This window comes from Panthera uncia, chromosome D1, assembly GCF_023721935.1.
Source record: "Panthera uncia isolate 11264 chromosome D1, Puncia_PCG_1.0, whole genome shotgun sequence".
Lineage (NCBI taxonomy): Eukaryota > Metazoa > Chordata > Mammalia > Carnivora > Felidae > Panthera > Panthera uncia.
The window spans coordinates 8,051,557-8,069,569 of NC_064808.1; the positions used below are offsets into that span (position 1 = coordinate 8,051,557).

The 18,013-nt window shown below is 52.6% G+C and overlaps 3 protein-coding genes across 11 annotated transcripts; 2 read left to right on the forward strand and 1 right to left on the reverse strand.

Annotated features, from left to right (window-relative positions):
* Positions 1 to 1,098: 1,098 nt before the first annotated feature.
* On the forward strand, positions 1,099 to 13,194 carry BSCL2 (BSCL2 lipid droplet biogenesis associated, seipin). Of its 8 annotated transcripts, none has more exons than XM_049644613.1 (12): positions 1,099 to 1,238; positions 3,466 to 3,671; positions 5,103 to 5,419; positions 6,829 to 6,910; positions 10,279 to 10,422; positions 11,437 to 11,571; positions 11,753 to 11,850; positions 11,995 to 12,136; positions 12,293 to 12,359; positions 12,524 to 12,613; positions 12,717 to 12,797; positions 12,935 to 13,194. In XM_049644613.1, exons 2-12 carry the CDS (start codon positions 3,564 to 3,566, stop codon positions 13,099 to 13,101), a joined length of 1,431 nt encoding a protein of 476 aa, XP_049500570.1. In that variant the 5' UTR covers positions 1,099 to 1,238; positions 3,466 to 3,563; the 3' UTR covers positions 13,102 to 13,194. The 8 variants fall into 8 exon arrangements, with proteins under 8 accessions (XP_049500570.1, XP_049500587.1, XP_049500579.1 ...); XM_049644630.1 differs by having other exon boundaries at positions 12,530 to 12,613; XM_049644622.1 differs by lacking the exon at positions 1,099 to 1,238 and adding an exon at positions 1,253 to 1,580.
* On the reverse strand, positions 1,760 to 3,530 carry GNG3 (G protein subunit gamma 3). Of its 2 annotated transcripts, XM_049644720.1 has the most exons (4): positions 3,443 to 3,530; positions 2,846 to 3,067; positions 2,322 to 2,421; positions 1,760 to 2,046 (listed from the first exon to the last, which is right to left on the reverse strand). In XM_049644720.1, the coding sequence occupies exons 3-4, from the start codon at positions 2,418 to 2,420 to the stop codon at positions 1,918 to 1,920; spliced, it is 228 nt and encodes a 75-aa protein (XP_049500677.1). In that variant the 5' UTR covers position 2,421; positions 2,846 to 3,067; positions 3,443 to 3,530; the 3' UTR covers positions 1,760 to 1,917. The 2 variants fall into 2 exon arrangements, with proteins under 2 accessions (XP_049500677.1, XP_049500686.1); XM_049644729.1 differs by lacking the exons at positions 2,846 to 3,067; positions 3,443 to 3,530 and having other exon boundaries at positions 2,322 to 2,495.
* An 80-nt stretch (positions 13,195 to 13,274) lies between the features above and the next one.
* Positions 13,275 to 16,112, forward strand: LRRN4CL (LRRN4 C-terminal like). Its single transcript, XM_049644689.1, has 2 exons — positions 13,275 to 14,049; positions 14,629 to 16,112. Exon 2 carries the CDS (start codon positions 14,634 to 14,636, stop codon positions 15,354 to 15,356), a length of 723 nt encoding a protein of 240 aa, XP_049500646.1. The 5' UTR covers positions 13,275 to 14,049; positions 14,629 to 14,633; the 3' UTR covers positions 15,357 to 16,112.
* Positions 16,113 to 18,013: the final 1,901 nt, after the last annotated feature.

Consider the following 18,013-nt stretch of genomic DNA (forward strand, 5'->3'; position numbering starts at 1 on the left):
CTGTGGATACATCCGTAGGAGACTATAAGTTCGGTTCCTGGTAGAATGCCCTTTATTCCCTTGGTTTCCTCTCTGCATTCCTGTATGCTTACTGTCTTACTGCGTGAAGGAAGTGGGGGTGTGGGGAAGCTGGGGGTGATGGCTATCCCTAAAACAGGTCACCCTTCTGTTACTTCAGGGTGGCTCCTCCCTTCAGCACTCCCCCACCCCCCCGCAAAGTATATTCCAGCAAGAAACATGACCTAGGCTTCCTACGGTTAGGATGTATTCCTGAATTTGGGGGATGTTGATAGTGCATAAGAAGCAGACACCCTCGGACTGTTAGCTTACCTGCCTTGGCCCTGGTCCCACCTCCTTATGTTCGCCCTTGGAAGGAAAAGGCTTTTTTCTAGAAGAGCATTCTGGGCTTCTAAACCTACGCCAAGTTTGAATCTGGGAGGCGCTCGTGAGACCTTAAGCCTTAGTTTTGGCATCTGGCCAGACAGCATGCTGGGACCACTACGAAGGCTGGTAGGCACACGAGGGGCGGGGACGTTGTTTCTGGCGGATGTGACCGAATGGGTCTGAGAGGGAAAGGGGAACATAGTAAGCTCTACCAGGAAGCCCAAACTGAAACAGTTTCGGGCTTATCCAGCTCCTAGGGACACCAGGAGGCAACCAAGGAAGGGCGCCTGAGAGGAACGGCGCCGGGCATTGACCGCACACTTCTGTTTACACTCCAAAGGCATCCTCTGCTTGGCAGGCAGTAGAAACGAGATTCCCTCGCAAGATCCACGCTCCCAGCGCCTGCTACGCTGTGCTTGCCGGGGTCCCCTTGTCCCACGATCTTTGCTTATAGTCACCCGTGTGCCTTCACCTGGATTGGGGGGACGTCGACTTCGAGACTCCGGGGTGGGTAGGAATGGGCATCGAGTTGACGAGGGCAGGGGCAGCCATTTTGAGACCAGATGAACACAGAAGGGACCATATTGAGAACTCCAGATGCCTGGGGCCGCCATTTTAAGTATGGGGATAGCTCGGAAGCCCTGTACGGTGAAACCCAGTGACGTGGGGCCGCCATATTGGCGCGGATCCCATGGCGGTGGCCATCTTGGAAAGGGGCCCACTGTGGGCGCGGCCATCTTAGAAGCAAAACCTGCCCCTTCGCAGGAACTGGGGCCGAGCTCCTCCCCTCCGTTACTGAGTTCCTGCTGTCTGCGACTGCCCTGAAGATCCCTTCCTAAGAGCCGCCCTGTTCGGTCTGTTTTCATTTTCATTTGCGTTCAGTGCTTTCGCGCGCGCGCGGGGGTGTGAGTGCTTTCCGTGGCCCCCTGAGTGTCTGTTGTAACTAAATTCTTCCACTCGAGACGCTCTCTTGCGCCCGCCATCCCCCCAATCCAGGCGGTCTCCGATCCTAGACGGTGTCTAAACTGATTTGACTAGCCCTATTCCTTGGGTATGGCAAGCCTTTCACCTGCCGTACACAGTCCCAGATCTACAGATTGATGATCCTCTCCCCAAGAACGCTAACACAGGAGCTGTCCTCTGAGACTCTGGATGACTTTATTCTTCAAATGGCTTTACCCTTCTGATAGCTCCAGGTGAGACTGAGAGCAAGCACCCGGCCCATCCCTCTCTCCATTGTCTGAGCGGGTCACAGAGAGAAGCCGGCAGGACGCTGGCAGTCGGACGGCCCTTCTGGGGACGGAGCTAAGGGGGCTCCCCTAGTCAGGGGGTACTTGGGGTCGGCCGAAGTGGGCGAGGAAATGGGGTCGACAGATAGGTGACGGAGAGCCTTGTGCTTCAGATAACCTCACAGGGTTGGACAAGGGCTAGGGATGGGATGCAGGGACCCTCAGGGGCTCACGACAGTTACTGACCTAAGGAAGGGCCTAGGAGAAGGAAAGGTGAAGAGCTTGTGGGGAGGGACGGGGCGACTCAGAGGAGGGCACAGAAGAACTTCTTCTCCCGGAAGGGGTTCTCCGAAGTGGGCACAGGGGTGATGAGGGGATCCTCGCAGGCGTGGGCATCACAGTAAGTCATCAAGTCTGCTGCTGCCTTGGACACCTGGGACACAGCCAGGAGGGGAATGGTTAGCCAGATCCCCTGAGAGGGGCTGCAGCCTCCCTCCCCAAATGGGTTATCTTTTGCCATCTCTAGGGCTCCTGAAGACAGTATTCTCTTCCCTCATTCCCGACAGTGGCCAGGGGACGGCTGCCCTTACAGAACCGGAGACTCCTCCCCTGGTGGCAGGGAGTCAAGGAAAGAAAACCTCTCTTAACCTGAGGTTTGGGGACCTACAGCACAAGTGGGCCAACTAATAGGATCCAGGGTCCACCCACCTTTATCCGGCACAAGCTGGCTTCAATCTTAAGCTGTTCCACCATCTTGCGGGCTTGCCCAATACTCATAGTGCTGTTCACAGGGGTCTCCCCTTTCATCCTGGAGAAAAGAGAGGGATAGCTCGGAGCATAATGGAGGTGGGTGGGTGCTGCCTAATCTTCTCTGAAGACCCCCCCCCCTCCCATGTTCATTTTTCATCTGCCTTTACAAGGCTGGGGTCATGTGGCCCAGTATTTTGTTTCTCGAATCTCCATCCTCCAGGGGCCTTTCCCATCCCTGTCTTCCCAGGCTAAGGAAATGGAGAAGGTGGGATGAGATACCCCCCCCCCCCAAATTCCCACACGACCTGGGCCACAGATCATTAAACATACAAACGATTTAAGGCTTTTTGGCTCTTCCAGCCATGTGTTCCCAGCTCTGGAAGCCTCAACCAGCAAGAGCCCCGCCCTGTTGAGGAGGGCACATAACCCCCACCTGCCCCCTTGAGCCCCAACGGGAGAAAAGCAGGATGCTCCCTACTCACCTGAAGCCACAGGCAGTGTGGCAGCCCTGGGGAGTAGTCAGTGGGGTGCACAAAACCTGCCTGAGATGGGTGCCCCACCTTGCAGGGAGTTGCCGCTGAAACTATCTGCTGCAGCAGCCGAAGCAGCTGACACAAAGAAGGCCACTGGGGAGGGTCAGGGCAGAGGTCCGTCGAGGGCTGGACCCAGTTCCTGAAGCTCCAGCACTGCCCAGACGCTGGTACCTGAAGGATGAAGGATGCTAGAAGGAGCTGCTCGGATACTGGAGCATACCAACTGCCCGGCCAATGGGGGAGCCTGGCTGCTGACTGCAGCCCCTACGCACACCCCCACTGTTACCGGTCTCTGTTAGCTGCCCTTCCCCCATTGCAGGCATTCTGAGTCTGGGCTACGAAGGAGCTGGAAGGAGCTGAGGCCCAGGCCGACTCTCCTCCCCCCCCCCCTCCCCCTTTAAATGGGGTGGTCTGGACCTGTGACATCCCCTGCAGTGGAGTCAGTACTGGCTGCGGGGGACCCTGCTCATTTGAAAATCTGACATCAGCTGGGCAGTCGCCCTCCCCTCCTCCCTCCTCCCTCCGCTCTGACATAGCATGTAGTACCTGAATCTTCTTGTCTTTCCCAGGGACCCTCCATTCCCTATACCCAGGAAAATGTGATGAGCTACAGGTAACCAGCTTCTAGATCACCAACCAGTTCATATTCTAGCCACAAGTGATTCGAATGGAAGATCCAGGGGCGACAAGGGACGTCAGGAAGATGCCTAAAGAACAAGAAGCTGGGGGGAAAGAGGTGTGCAGATACCAGATCAAAGAATCGGACAAAGAAGAGGTAGGGGGAATTGTGGGGAGAGTCATTGGGTGTTTATTGAAACAGATGGGCTTCCTGGGTGGGTTTGGGGTGGGGGGAATTGGTTTGATAGAATACTTCCCAGACCTGCAGAGCTGTGCTTGGTGCTGTGTGGAATGCAAAGACGTACACTGACCTTACCCTCTGAGGGATGTTATTCGGGGTGAAGAGTCATGTACAAAATAGAAGGTACCGTCTGCCAAGATCTAGTCTAGATTGGTGCGCTGCGGGGACTCTGAGGGAGTCTAGTTAGGGTCAGAGGAGGTCGATCCCAAATGCTGGAGACAAAACACGGAGCTGAAATACTATCACAGCTGTGAATAGGGGCCAGCCGGCCGGCCGGCAGTGCCCTCCGCCTAGGACGCCTACAGGTGCAAGGAGCTGTGGGCGACAAAAATCAGCGCCAGCTGGATAACCGCCTCTTTCCCCCTTTGCGGGGTTTAAATGGCCGGTGGTGAAGGTGGGCGGAGGGCCGGTCTGAGGGGGGATGCTGCTGACTCATAGCATGCCGTGGGGGCAAATCTTGAGGCCTGAAGGAAGGCGCTTGTCCTCTTTGGTTTGGGTAACCCACCGCAGGGAGAGACTCTGCGCCGAGCGCGAGGTGGGAAACCCGCCGCCCGGCAGACCCCGCCCCTTGCGCCGGGCTCCTCCCCTGAGTGAGGTCCCGCCTCCCGGGGCCGCAAAGGCGGCCGGCGGGAGGGGGCGGGGCTTCCACGGGAGGCGGAAGTCTCTTGTCGCCGTTGCCGCGGCAGCCCGCGAGCTGGTGAGTCTGCAGAGCTGCGGCGGCGGGCGGGCTGGGTTCCCTGGGGGCGCGGTTCGGTGGGGGCTCCGGGCGCCGCGCCCACCGCCAGCCGGAAGGGGTGGTGGCGGGGAGCGTCCGTTGGCTGCAGGACTCCCGGCCCGGCGTGGAGGGCGGCCCTGTCCGGGAGCGAGCGCAGTTGTGCGCTCGGGAGAGGAGAAACTCGGGAGACAGTTCTGACGGCACTTAGGCAGCTGGCTCTCAGTGCGGCTGTACGACCTTAGGCAAGTCGCGCAGCCTCTCCGTGCAGCCACCTCGCAGTGTGGACTCCGTGTCATCACGTGTGTAAAAGCCTTTTAAGGTGCTCGTTTTATGTATATTATATATTGCTATGGATGAGTGTCAAGGTAGCCTGTCCCAGAATCAGGTGTCCAGAGGACAAATTCAGCGAAGTTGTTCTGTCACTGGGGGTGAAGAAAGCACAGTGAAAGAAAGGGAAGGGATAATTGGTTGGGAAGCGTAGCCATTTGGAGAAAAGCCATATGAAACAAAGTCTATGCTGTGTCTGTCCAGCTATCTCTGGTTCCTCAAAGCCAGTCCAGTAAACTTGTCCTTGTTGTCTCCACCATCCCTGGGGAAAGAGCCATTTTCCCCCCTTCTCTGTCTTTTTCCAGGAACCACCAGCTTCTTCATCCCATGGCCAGGGGTGGCGTCCAAGTGACCGAGCAGCTAAGAACTCAAAGCCTGAACCTGGGGCCAGACACTCCGCACTCCCTGCCATGGTCAATGACCCACCAGTACCCGCCTTGCTGTGGGCCCAGGAGGTGGGCCACGTCTTGGCGGGTCGTGCCCGCAAGCTGCTGCTGCAGTTTGGGGTGCTCTTCTGTACCGTCCTTCTCCTGCTCTGGGTGTCTGTCTTCCTCTACGGCTCTTTCTACTATTCCTACATGCCGACAGTCAGCCACCTCAGCCCTGTGCATTTCTACTACAGGTGAGAGGGGTCTTCTCCTGAAGTGGAGTCATCCTTTGAGAGAATTGCTGTTAGGGCCCTTAGAGCTTATTCAGTTCAACCCCCTCATTTACAGAGGAGAACATTGAGCCCAGTGTGTTTATATGATTTCTTACCTTCCACAGCCCAAGGCTGAGGGAGCTCTGGGTTGGTAGTGCTCTGAGGTCCTAGCTCTACCTCTGGTTACTGAAATCTTTGATTAAAAAGAAGGAAAAAAAAAAATCCCTCTTTTAGGCTGTCACTGTGTGGGTCTGTTCTGTTTGGGTTGGATCAGACCTCTCTCAGGGCCGCTCTAGACCTCTTAGCCAACCACATCCCTCGAGTCATCTCAGAACTAAGCTAGCCTTCAGTAAAGAACGTATTAGGAAAGCAACAAGTTGCCTTCCTCCCCCTCCTGATAATCCTGCACAATAGAGATTATGCAAGCATAAAGTGACTAGGTACCTAAAGTCCCAGAGTCCTGCTTCTTGCCTGGGACTTCAGTTCCTTCTGATTTTACGGGCCTTAACCAAATCATCTCCCCTTCTCTTAACATGGGCCATAGGACTAATCTAGAGATGCTGACAAGGACATTGTTATCAATGGTCCAAAGTCATTTTCCCCCTCCCCCGTCTTGAGTCCCTGATCATGAACTGTAATTTCTAAGTCAGAGCTGCTTAAACTTTTAGGAGGCATAGATCTCATGAAAGCTATGGCCCTTTCTGCTATAAAAACATGTATGCAAGGGAGTATCTGTCTGGCTCAGTCGGGAGGGCATGTGACCCTTGATCTCAGGGTCATGAATTCAAGCCTTATGTTGGGTGTAGAACTTACTTAAAGCTTATACAGACATCTGTACATATATATATATATATATATATATATGTATGCATACACATATGTGTATATGTATGTGTGTATATATATGTATATATACATACGCACACCCATGTATAATTTTGCTTACAAGTTGGAGGGGTGTGTCAGCCTCTTTAAGACCATCTGTGGATTCCTTGGGAGGACTTTCCTCAAACTAGGCCCCAGACCAGAACTACTAAATCAGACTCTGGGGCTAGGACCCAGGAATCCGCATTTTTATGAAGCTCTCCAAGTGAGTCTTTAGAAACATTTGAGTCTGAAACCGTTCAACGAAGTGTCCATGGAGTCCTGCTTAAGAATTTCCACTCTAATGAGAGGAGAGGAGCTGAGGTGGCAGGAAGAGAAAGAATCATTCAGGTGTCTTGAATCTCCTGGCTGCATTTCTTCTCCATCTCTCTCTGACAGAGAGAAGGGTGCCTGTTCTGGAAGAAGGGATGGGGGACAAGAGGGAGCCCTAGGGGCCCAAGGAAGTGTACAGACAGGTAAGGCAGACCCTCTTAACTTAGCAGAGTATCATCCCCATTCTCATCTAGGACTGACTGTGATTCCTCCACCTCCTTACTCTGCTCCTTCCCTGTTGCCAATGTCTCGCTGGCTAAGGGTGGACGTGATCGGGTGAGTATGGGAGCTGAAGAGAGGTTTCATTAGAGCTCTGAAGACTTGAAATCGGAGGGCTTGAAAAAGACCTGGTGAGCAGGGATTGAGCAATGGAGACTAAGAGGAAGGCTCTCAAGGAAAAGGAGGTTAAAGGAAAAGTAAAATCTGAAGCGTGTGGATGTTCCTGCTGCAGATGTTAGCGATGCTCTCTCAGATTATTTCAGACAAGCTCTAGCTATTAGATGTGTTTTAGACCTCAGTGAATGTGAATCAACCAATCAGCTATGTCACTGGACTGGGATGGAAACCACCCAAGCGTTTTGAAAGCCTGTATGTAAGATTATGAAACTGTTGACAAATATGTGTAACCTGCCGTTACAAAGGGTACTGTGCCAGGAGATGGGCCACGTGCCGGTATGACTTCAACAAACCCAGAATCCCTGGGAAATGCAGAATTGGGGTGCATCTATTTATATTAGGCAAGCTGGTGGAGGCTCTGAAAAGGGTAGGCTCCCTGAACACTTCAAAAGGACCTTTGGAGCATCAACATTGTTTTTGATGACCAGAGTGTTTTGAGTCGTTAGCAACATAATTAGTAATAATCAGTGGTCAAACTTACTAAGAACTTTATTTAATGTTTATTTATTTTGAGAGAGCAAGCCAGGGAGGGACAGAAAGGGAGGGAGGGAGGGAGGAGGAGGAGAGAGAATATGAATCCGGAGAGAGAGAGAGAGAGAGAGAGAGAGAGAGAGAGAGAATGAATGAATGAATATGAATCCCAAGCAGGCTCCACGCTCAGCACAGAGCCCAACCCAGGGCTCAATCTCATGAACCGTGAAATCATGACCTGAGCCAAAATCAAGAATCAACTTCGTGCCTAATTGACTGAGCCACCCAGGTGCCCCTGGAAAGTGTCTTTTAAAAGTGGTTCTTGAGAGGACACTGACTTACACAGGATAGAAATAAATGGTCACTCTGAAGGGAAGAGTGTAAGCATTAGCATCTGGGGTCCCCTGGGGTTGGTGTTTAGCCTGGACTTGTTTGACAATACAATAACCTGGGAGATTGCGTATCCTTTCCCTCCTTCCAGTCAACCGCCAGGTAGCCATACACTATCAAGAACACTTACCTTGGGTCCCAGGTGAGTGGGTCCCAAATGGAAGATTTCAAAGTAGTGAGGTAGAATGTTGGATGTTGCAAGGCAGAGATTTCTCATTTTAATCCTGCCGGGAAAGGAGTTTGGAGATCATGACAGAGTCGTCTGTGAAGGCATTGATTCAGTGTGCTTCTGTGGCTCAAAATAATAATAAATGGAATACATTGAGAAGGAATTAGAAACAAAGCCACAGAACACCTGCACCTGAAATGGTGCATACAGTCGTGTGGCTGTCCATTGTGGAGATCCGCATGGTGGCTCAGAGAGCCTAAAATAATTGTGTGTGAGGCTGCTGGATGAGGAAGGAAGGGAAAGATGAAGGGTAAGGGGATGTCAATATCAGGGACTCCAATCAGGGTAGTCCCTGGTAATTAAAGCGGGTTGATCATTTCGTTCATTATATAAAGTAGCAGAGTGTAAGATACAGATTCTGCATTTCAGAAGAAGTTGTGAAGGATTGGAGGGAGAGGCTCAAAGTAGACCTTTTAAGGAAGGGTGATTGTTGGGTGGGAAAGGAGGAACAGGAGGGGAATCTGCCCATCAGGCAGACAGGTGTGAACAAAAGTGTGGAGTCATTCTCAAGATTCTGACATTCAATTCCGTGGATCGATCCCATTGGAGGAGATGATGTTTATTTAGACGGAATTACTAGTTTAAAAACATCTATATGGGACTCCTGGGTGGCTCAGTCGGTTAGGCGTCTGACTTCAGCTGGGGTCTGATCTCACCGTTTGTGAGTTCCGGCCCCATGTCGGGCTCTGTGCTGACAGCTCAGAGCCTGGAGCCTGCTTCGGGTTCTATGTCTCCCTCTCTCTCTGACCCTCCCCCACTCACACTCTGTGTGTCTCTTTCTCTCAAAAATAAATAAGCTTTAAAAAAATAATAAAAAATAAAAACATATATGAAACAGCTTTATTGAGCTATAACTCACATACTATACAATTCACCCATTTAAAATCTATAGTTCTGTCGTTTCTAGCGTATGCAGACTTTAAGCAACCAGCACAATTTTAGAGCATTTGAATCACCCCAAAAAGAAACTCCTACCCATAAGCTTGGAGTCACTCTATTTCCCTCCAACCCACCCTGAGAACTACGTACTATAATGTTGCAAAGAATTCAGTGAAGCAGCTGGCTTCATCAGGCCTCTTCTGGGGGCTAGGAATGTCATGGAATCCATTTTTTTTTTTCCAACAGATAGTACTTCATTCTGAAAAGCAGAATCTGTATAAAAAAGGACTTTGAGAAGTAGTTTTCCACGTTTTACCTTAGTGATAGTGCTCAACACACCCTCAATCATATCTGGATTTTGGAGGCGATTCACTATGGGTTGGGTTTTGGTTTTGGTTTTTTTAAATTCATTCCCCTTGGGGGTCCCTGGATGGCTCAGTCGGTTAAGTGTGCGACTTTGGCTCAGGTCATGGTCTCACGGTTTGTGAGTTCAAGCCCCACATCAGGCTGTCTGCTGTCAGCACAGAGCCTGCTTCAGATCCTCTGTCTCTCTTTCTGCCCCTCCCCCCGTGCTCTCTCTCTCTCTCAAAAAAAAAAAAAAAAAAAAAAAAATCCGTTCCCTTAAATACAGAAACTTTACTCTTGCCCCTGTGATTCTTGTATATGCACCCTGAGGTCATGCTACAGATGAGAGCTGAATAAAGGGTTAGAAGAGTACAGGAATGGTCAGGAAAAACTAGGGTATGTTTGGTGGCAAATCTTTAGCTTTTTGAGGTTAATCCCAATGAAGACGCCTTCCCAGTGTGAGTCTCAGGGTTCTACCAAAAGAAGCCAGGTAAGGACCCAGAGTGACACAAAGATGATCTGGAGTGACAGAGCCTGAGAGGTGGCTCGGGAGTTGGTGCTTGGTTAATTAATAATATAAGTGAAGGCGGGCTGGGCCCAGGGGGATGGCCTCACGGGGACAGAGGCCTGAGTCACAGATGGCCCAGTTGGCAACAGGATGGTTCACTTTTGGAAAAGAAATGTGTGACGCAGCCTTTCTCAGAACAGAGCAGAGAGCGGTTTAGCCAAAGCATAGGATGCCGAAGCTCTCCGAAGTAGGAGGGACCTGGCCACCACAAGGGGGCAGCACCCTCCTGGGATGAGAGCCCTGAGAGGCCTGCTCCGCTAACCAGGGAGATTGTGGCCCTATTCGGAGGGATGGGGGGAGGTGGAACAGAGACCATACAATTAAAAACAAAATTTTTTGAAGAGAGATGGGGGCTACCTTGGGCAGGTGCTGATGTATGGACAGCCGTACCGCGTCACCTTAGAGCTTGAGCTGCCAGAGTCCCCTGTGAATCAAGACTTGGGCATGTTCTTAGTCACCATTTCATGCTACACCAGAGGTGGCCGAATCATCTCCACTTCTTCACGCTCCGTAAGTGTCCGTGGCCTATCTGGGAGGGTGTGGCGATGACAGCGGATGGCAGAATATCTGGGTAGGGTTCCAGGAGAAAACATCCTAGCTCTGGAGGTCACAGACACATCAGGATCGGGAAGAGGAGTCAGTTTACCAAGCCAGACAGACACCCCAGGTATCTGATGAGCACGTCCAGCTTTGGGGCAAAGCCTGAAGAGGGGAGCCAAAATGGGCTCCTTTAGAGCCCGGTGGATGTCTGCTGGCATTCTGTCTCAGAAACCTACTAGCTGAGAGACTACTTCTTTAACTCCTTGGTTACAAAGCCTTATTAACTGGGTATGAAAGTAATGGTCCCATAGCGAGACCAGTTAGGGTTTAGCACATGGTGGGCGTGCAATAAATATTAAACTCCATTCTTTTTTTTTTTTTTTTAATGTTTAGTTTTGAGAGAGAGAGAGAGAGAGAGCAAGCAGGGGAGGGGCAGAGAGAAAGGGAGACACAGACTCCGAAGTAGGCTCCAGGCTCTGAGCTGTCAGCACAAAGCCCGACACGGGGCTCGAACTCACGAACCGTGATATCATGACCTGAGCTGAAGTCGGCTGCTTAACCGACTGAGCCACCCAGGCCCCAAGACTCCATTCTTAACATGAACTGTCAACAGAGCCACGTGATGAAGCGTATCTCTGAATGTCTACACGGGGAAAAATGCTTCAGCTGGAGCACTGGAACTTAGGGTCTATTCTGGATCGTAGAACTGCGTGGGGGAAAGATCAGAGACAGTGTTGGGCTTAACCCATGAAGTTCTTAGAAGAGGGACCTTTGTTGCGCTGGAATGGAGACGTGGATTGAGGAGAGGAGGGATGTTACTCAAGCAGTTGGAATGATTGGGCCAAGGCTTGTTTGGGGGGGGGCATGGTAGGAAGTGAAAATGAGGGAGCAGGGGACCCGAGGAAGGTTGAGGGGTTGGTAGGGCGGCGGCAGTCTGGGGGTACCCATCCCCAACCTCTCCCCTCCTCGCCCTGGCTCCGGCAGGTGATGTTGCATTACCGCTCAAACCTGCTCCAGATGCTTGACACACTGGTCTTCTCTAGCCTCCTGCTGTTTGGCTTTGCAGAGCAGAAGCAGCTCCTGGAGGTGGAGCTCTACCCGGAATACAGAGAGAACTCGGTAAGGGGGGCGAAGGAAGACTAGAGACTGCTCTCCCCAGGAGCTCAGAGTTCTACCTGAGGAGCCTCTGCGCTCGGTCAGCAGGGGCGGCCACAGACGCTGCAAGTGGGGCTCAGATTGGGCTGGGAAGAGTGACAGCAGCAGGACCCCGGCCTGACGCTCGCTGCCCCGCCCTCCGCAGTATGTGCCGACCACCGGCGCGATCATCGAGATCCACAGCAAGCGCGTCCAGATGTACGGAGCCTACCTCCGCATCCACGCCCACTTCACCGGGCTCAGGTGAGGAGCCGCTCGAGTGGGGGCCTCCGCAGCTCCCCTGGGGGCTGTCTTGGAGGGAAACTGCCTTGAACTTCCCCAGAAATGATTTCTGGGAAGCGGGGAGGCTGGTGCTTTCCAGTAACCGCTGCCCACTTCCTGCCTCAGGTACTTGCTGTACAACTTCCCGATGACCTGTGCCTTCATCGGCATCGCCAGCAACTTCACGTTCCTCAGCGTCATCGTGCTCTTCAGCTACATGCAGTGGGTGTGGGGGGGCATCTGGCCCCGCCACCGCTTGTCTCTGCAGGTCACGAAGGACCTCCTCTCTCCCCCCCGCCCCCCAACTTCATGATCCTTCTTTAACTGAGGGGCGGGCTGGGGCGTGTGATGGGGCTCTGGCGTTAGGGCCCAGATCACTGCGCGGGAAGCACACCCTTGCTGCTCACTAATTTCTCCTCCACAGGTAAACGTCCGGAAAAGAGACAGTTCCCGGAAGGCAGTGCAGCGAAGAATCTCTGCCCACCCTCCAGGTGGGCATGACGGTTGGGGAGCTGGGTGAGAGGGGACTCCCGTGTTATCCAGGGTGAAGCTTTAGGCCCCCCACAGCTGGGCTGAGGGTCAGAGGACAGGCTGGAGGAGGCGTCGCCTGGGTGCAGCCACCCTAGCCCTCCCCTGCCCTCTCCCCACTCTGGAGGCACAGGGCCCCAAGGCCAGGAGGAGTCAACGCAACTGTCAGACATCACAGAGGACTGCGGTGAGAGCCCTGAAGACCCGCCAGGGGCAGGTATGGTGGTGCCGCAGCTCTCCCATCCTCCTTCCTAACACCTCCTCAGGTGTCCCCTTCAGCCTCTTCCAGTCTGACCTCTGCGTTCCCCTTGTGGCTGCAGAGTGTCAGCTCTCAGAGGAGGAGAAACCCGATCAGCAGCCCTTGACTGGAGAGGAGGAGCTGGAGCCAGAGGCCAGTGATGGTGAGGGGCACTCGGCACAGGGGCCCAGGCGGAGTGGGGTGGCATGTGAGTAGGGGGGACATTATATTGGTTGGGGAAGAAGGGTCCCTGGTTGGTTAATTTCCGATTTAACTTTGTTTCTCCCTCCCCTGGCCCAGGTTCAGGCTCTTGGGTAGATGCAGCTTTGCTGACGGAGGCCAACCTTCCTGCCTCTGCCTCTGCCTCTGCCTCTGCCTCTGCCCCTGCCCCTGCCCCGGAGACTCTGGGCAGCTCTGAACCCTCTGTGGGCAATCTCCGACAGCGGCCCACCTGCTCTAGTTCCTGAAGAGAACAAGGCAGAGTCCCCACATTCCAGCCCTTTCCCACCTGACTCCCTTCCCTTTCCTGTGACTTCCCCCAATAAACTATTTTCATGCCAGCTGCTTCCCTGACTCCTTGAAATGGATTCAAGGCCATTGGAAATCCTGTGTTCCCCAGGCATCCTCCTTGCCACCCCGAATTGGAGGAGGTTGTCTTGTTGGGGGCTGCCGGTGGGGAAGGCCTCCAGACCCTGGACTGTTTTGGGTACAGCTGTTCCCGTTCACAAACCTAGGAAGTCCAAGGAGAGAAAACCTATCCTGCCCACTCCATCCACGTGATTCTTTCATCTCCCTCTGGGGAGGGGGATCATGTAGGGCGGGTCTGGAGAGCTGGGCTACATCATTCTGGCCTGTGCACCCCTCCCTTTCTCCGTCCATTGGGAGGCAGAAGACAGGAAATGACTGCCATGGATGTGGTATGATTTTTACCGAAACAGCATTTTGTAGCCCAGGCCCCATGCTGCCCACAGCTGTTTTCTTCTCTGATTCCAGCCAGGTGGCCCTCTGTTTCATGCTCCCCTCCTCACCCCTCCACATAACTTCAGCCTTTTGATTCTCAGCTCCTGGCTGCTTTCCACATTCCAATCCCCTTTCAGAACCCAGGCATCCCGGCCTCCAGATGAAACAGCTGCATGTGGCTCCCCCCCACCCCCTTCCCTGGCCCCGTGACTCAGGCCCTCTGAAGGGACCAGCCCGCTTCTTGGCATTCACGGGGATAGAGGGGGGGCCGGGGGAGGGGGGCTACGTGGTGACATCATAGTTGAAGGGTATAAAAGCTTCGAGCCAAAAGAGAATTGAAATTGAAGAGAAGACACTGACAAAACCTGACTGCGCAGCCTGTGCGCCTGGGGGCTCAGCCTCAGACCCAAAGACATCTGCTTGAAGATTTGAGCTGCCGCAAGACCCACCCACCGGTGAGAGGCTGCTGGGGGCCAGGGAAGAGTGGTGGGAGGTGGGGGGGGGGGGAGCAGGCAGGGACTGGAACTCCCTTGACAGGTGGAGAGGGTTCCAAGGTCCTTAGTTTCCCCTTCTGTTCCCTCTCCTCTCTCATTTCGGTCTCCTTTTGGGTTTTTGTGTCTGTCTCCCACCGATGATTGTTTTACTTAGATCTTTTCTCTGGGTGGCAGCTGGGAAATATTCCACCTTTCTTCCCCAGGCTGAATAAATCATTTCCTCTTCTTTTCCCCTCCAGCACTTTGCTTATTCATTAACTGTTTCTGGTACTTCACACATGGCTGGTCACACACCCATGTGTCAGACTATATTTGGGGTTTTTTTTTTGTTTGCTTGTTTTTTTTGCCCAAAACCAAGTACATATCGCCTGTTCAGAAGTTGGTGGACAAATTAAGAGTGTCAGTCTCCTTTCCTCCTCTCTCTTGGTCTCCTCCTGGCCCCCAGCTGTGTTCCCTGTCCCCGGAGATTTTGTTGAGGGAAGGGCCCTAGAAGGCATGGCGTCTGGGCAGTCTTGACCTATCCACCTCCTTCCCTTGCAGGCCCCATGCTGGGCTCTCCCTGTCTTCTGTGGCTCCTGGCTGTCACCTTCTCCATGGTTCCCAGAACGCAGTCCTTGGCCCCTCAAGACCTTAAGGAAGAGGACAAAGATGAGACACCCCGGCCACGGCCTCCTTTGCGGGCCGTCCCCTGTGACTATGACCATTGCCGTCACCTTCAGGTGCCGTGCAAGGAGCTGCAGAGGGCTGGACCCAGGGCCTGCCTGTGCCCTGGGCTCTCCAGCCCCACGCAGCCGCCCGACCCTCCGCGCCTGGGAGAGGTGCACGTGGTGGCCGAGGATGGCAGCGCAGTGGTGCACTGGTGCGCCCCCTTCTCTCCGGTCCACCAATACTGGCTGCTGCTATGGGAGGGCAACGGGGCTCCCCAGAAGGGTCCCCCCCTCAACTCTACTGTTCGCAGAGCAGAACTGAAGGGCCTGAAGTCCGGGGGCGCTTACATCGTTTGCGTGGTGGCTGCAAATGGGGCTGGAGAAAGCAGCGTGCCGCAGGCAGGTGGGGAGGGCCTCGAGGAGGTGGGTGGCCCTCCCTTCGGGCCCTGCAGGAGGCTGGCCGTGCCCCCCAGACCGCTTACCCTGGTCCACGTGGCTATCGGGGTGGGCACAGTGCTGGCCCTGCTGAGCTGCTCTGCTCTGGTCTGGCATTTCTGCCTGCGAGAGCGCTGGGGCTGCCCCCGCCGCCGGGTGGCCTCCCGACCCGCAGCAGGGCTCTGAAGCAGCCTGGGGCCTCTCAGGCCCAGCGGAGCCTAGGCTTAGGGAGCAGAGCTCGGCCTGGACTCCCTGGGAGGAGGCAGTTCCCACTGCTGCCCTGAGCAGCCTGGACAGCAGAGTCGGTGGCCAGGCACTCGGGCCCCAGCTGAGTCTCAGTGCTCAACCTGAGAGCTTGTTCAGGTCCCAGACTTTCTGTCCTGCTCCAGGCCAAGGTTTGGAACAGAGCAGAAGGCATTGGGAACTTTTTACTTAAAGGACCAGATAGTAAATGATTTAGGCTTTGCAGGTCCAGAGGACAAAAGCAAAGGTATTGCATAGGTACTTCCTTAGCCATGCAACAGTGTAAAAACAGAGAAACCATTCTTAGCTCATGGGTCTGAGGAATCAGGCCCCGGCCACATTAGACCTGTTGGCTGTAGTTAGCCAATCGCAACCCCTGTCATACACCCTCAAAAGGGCTCTGGCGCATTGGTGGCCTCAATGGGATTTTGAGAACAAGCTGCTGCAGGATGGGAGTTTGGGGCAAGGCTATTCCCGCTGTTGCCTTTTGTTTAGATATCAAAGATGGGCACACCGGGGTCAGAATTCACCTGTGTCTGAAGTGGGTGAAAATGAATGGCTGACACGGGATGGAAAGAGGGACCTGCCTGAGCTGTTGTCTGGGACCCCCAACTCCAAGGGATGTCCCCCACTTCCCCTCAATTTGTGTTTATTGCACATCCACTGTACCAACATTAAAGGATATGTTAAAGGAAGACATTTGCATTTTTCATGATCCTTTTCATTTCCCTCCACACACCTATTTTTCAGCGTCGTGTGTCCTTTTCCCCCCCAGAGTAGTGTGTATTTTCGAATTTCTCTTTCACTTAACTGGATGTAGAAAAGTCTGGGATGGCTACAGAGTACAATCCTCGTTTTTGCTGGTCTTATAACTTTTAATTATTGAAATAACATTTCTACGAGTTTCAAGCACTACTGAAGAATATAAAGGAAAGTTCCCCTTTTTCTCGGGAGGTAATCACCCCCTAGCAGAGCAGTGCTTTGTTCAGTGCGAATGTTTTCTTTATTCACTAAAGGGATGACGGATAATGTTCCACAATGTTCCATGATTTGTGGCAAATTGTAACCTCCTTAGTTATGTCAAAGGCTGCATAACTTTGCATAGGACGATGCTCCTTAACTGACAGAAGTTGTCACCCTTTAATGGAACATTTGTCTTCAGTGTTTGTTGTGATGTCTCTGTGTATCCTCACATGTTTGCATTTCTATAGGGTACTGACCTGGAAGTAGATGAAAGAACACAGTCCTATATAATTATGGATTTAAAAAAAATTACTGGACCTCTAGGATAAATTTAGAATACATTTGTTATCTATAATGCACTTGCCACACTGTAGTGAATACTTTGTCCCTTTTTTAATTTGCTTCCTGTATTTCCTCAGCATTTATTCATTTACAAATAACGAGGACCCACTCTCTCCTTACTCAAGACGTGCTTTGCAAGCATTCTTACTTACTCTTCACCGCATTATTACAAAAGATGGTGTCCCCTTTGAGGAGATGAGAAATTTGAGGTTCTAAACGGTTTGAGGCTACAAGTAAGGAGTTAGGATGCCCAGCTCCAAAGCTGATGTTCCCTCCACTATGGAGAGGCAACATAGCATAGTGGTGTAGTGAATGCATACTGCATGGGTTTGGATCCTAGCTTAGCTATTGACCAGCTTTGTGACATTTTTCTGTGTGTGTTTCCTGTGACTAGCAGTAGTATAATCATATAGATTGTTGTGATGATTAAATATACATTAATTCTATAAAAGTCCAGGGCATATACTATCAATGTTAGTAACTTAGTATGACTCTGCCTCCTTATAAACATTCAAAGTGAGTTTACCTTAAGGGATCTAACAGCCCTTAGCGTGTAGGGCTAAGTAAGCAACGAGGACTACACAGGGGAATAAATGCTTAAGGGGGTAAATACTGGAGCTGGGAGGTGGATGGGGGTTGCTCAAAGCAGGATTCCCTTAGAAAGCAAACCTGGGGTCCAGTCTGAAATTGGGAATTAACCAGTCCCACCAAAGAGGCAGGACATCCCAGGCGGAGGGACTCGTAGGTGCAGGCGCCTGGAAAAGCAAGACGGCCTGTTTTGCAATCTGCACAAATTACCAGCAAGTGGTGGGAGATGACGCTGCGCACTACCAACATGTACACAGCGCACTCCTGCCAGGTGCCTAAGGGAAGGGCTTATTGTTGTTATTCTCACTTTACAGAGGCCTCTAAACAAACAACAACAAGAACAAAAAAAAGCGGAGGAAGCCAGACTACTAAGCACTTGTTTCGTTCTAAGTGACTGGAGTGTCATGGAGAATATTTAAGCAGGGAGGTGATGACAGGATCACAGAGTTATGTTTTTGCAAAAGATCCCTCTGGCAGGCGAGCGGAGGATGGCTCAATTCCCCGGAGAGGATGAGTGGGTCAAAGAGTAGGAACATGTCTATGGCTCCCGATCAACAAGCCAAGTAACTTTCCAATTGGTTGCGCTCAGAGCTTGCCTCATTCCGCCCTTGGGTTTCAAAGCCGCACCACCCTTCTTCCCCACCGCTGCCGGCGTCCCAGTCTGGGGGGGGAGGGGGTATCGCCTCCCCCGTCAGCGTCCTCGTATG

Bases quoted from the DNA above. Each gene is read 5' to 3' on its own strand.
- GNG3 (XM_049644720.1), bottom strand. From the start codon at position 2,420: ATGAAAGGGGAGACCCCTGTGAACAGCACTATGAGTATTGGGCAAGCC. The intron at 2,047-2,321 runs GTGGGTGGACCC...GCTGTGTCCCAG, and splicing joins CCAGCTTGTGCCGGATAAAG to GTGTCCAAGGCAGCAGCAGA.
- BSCL2 (XM_049644613.1), top strand. From the start codon at position 3,564: ATGGAAGATCCAGGGGCGACAAGGGACGTCAGGAAGATGCCTAAAGAA. The intron at 10,423-11,436 runs GTAAGTGTCCGT...TGGCTCCGGCAG, and splicing joins TCTCCACTTCTTCACGCTCC to GTGATGTTGCATTACCGCTC. The intron at 12,137-12,292 runs GTCACGAAGGAC...TCTCCTCCACAG, and splicing joins GCCACCGCTTGTCTCTGCAG to GTAAACGTCCGGAAAAGAGA.
- LRRN4CL (XM_049644689.1), top strand. From the start codon at position 14,634: ATGCTGGGCTCTCCCTGTCTTCTGTGGCTCCTGGCTGTCACCTTCTCC.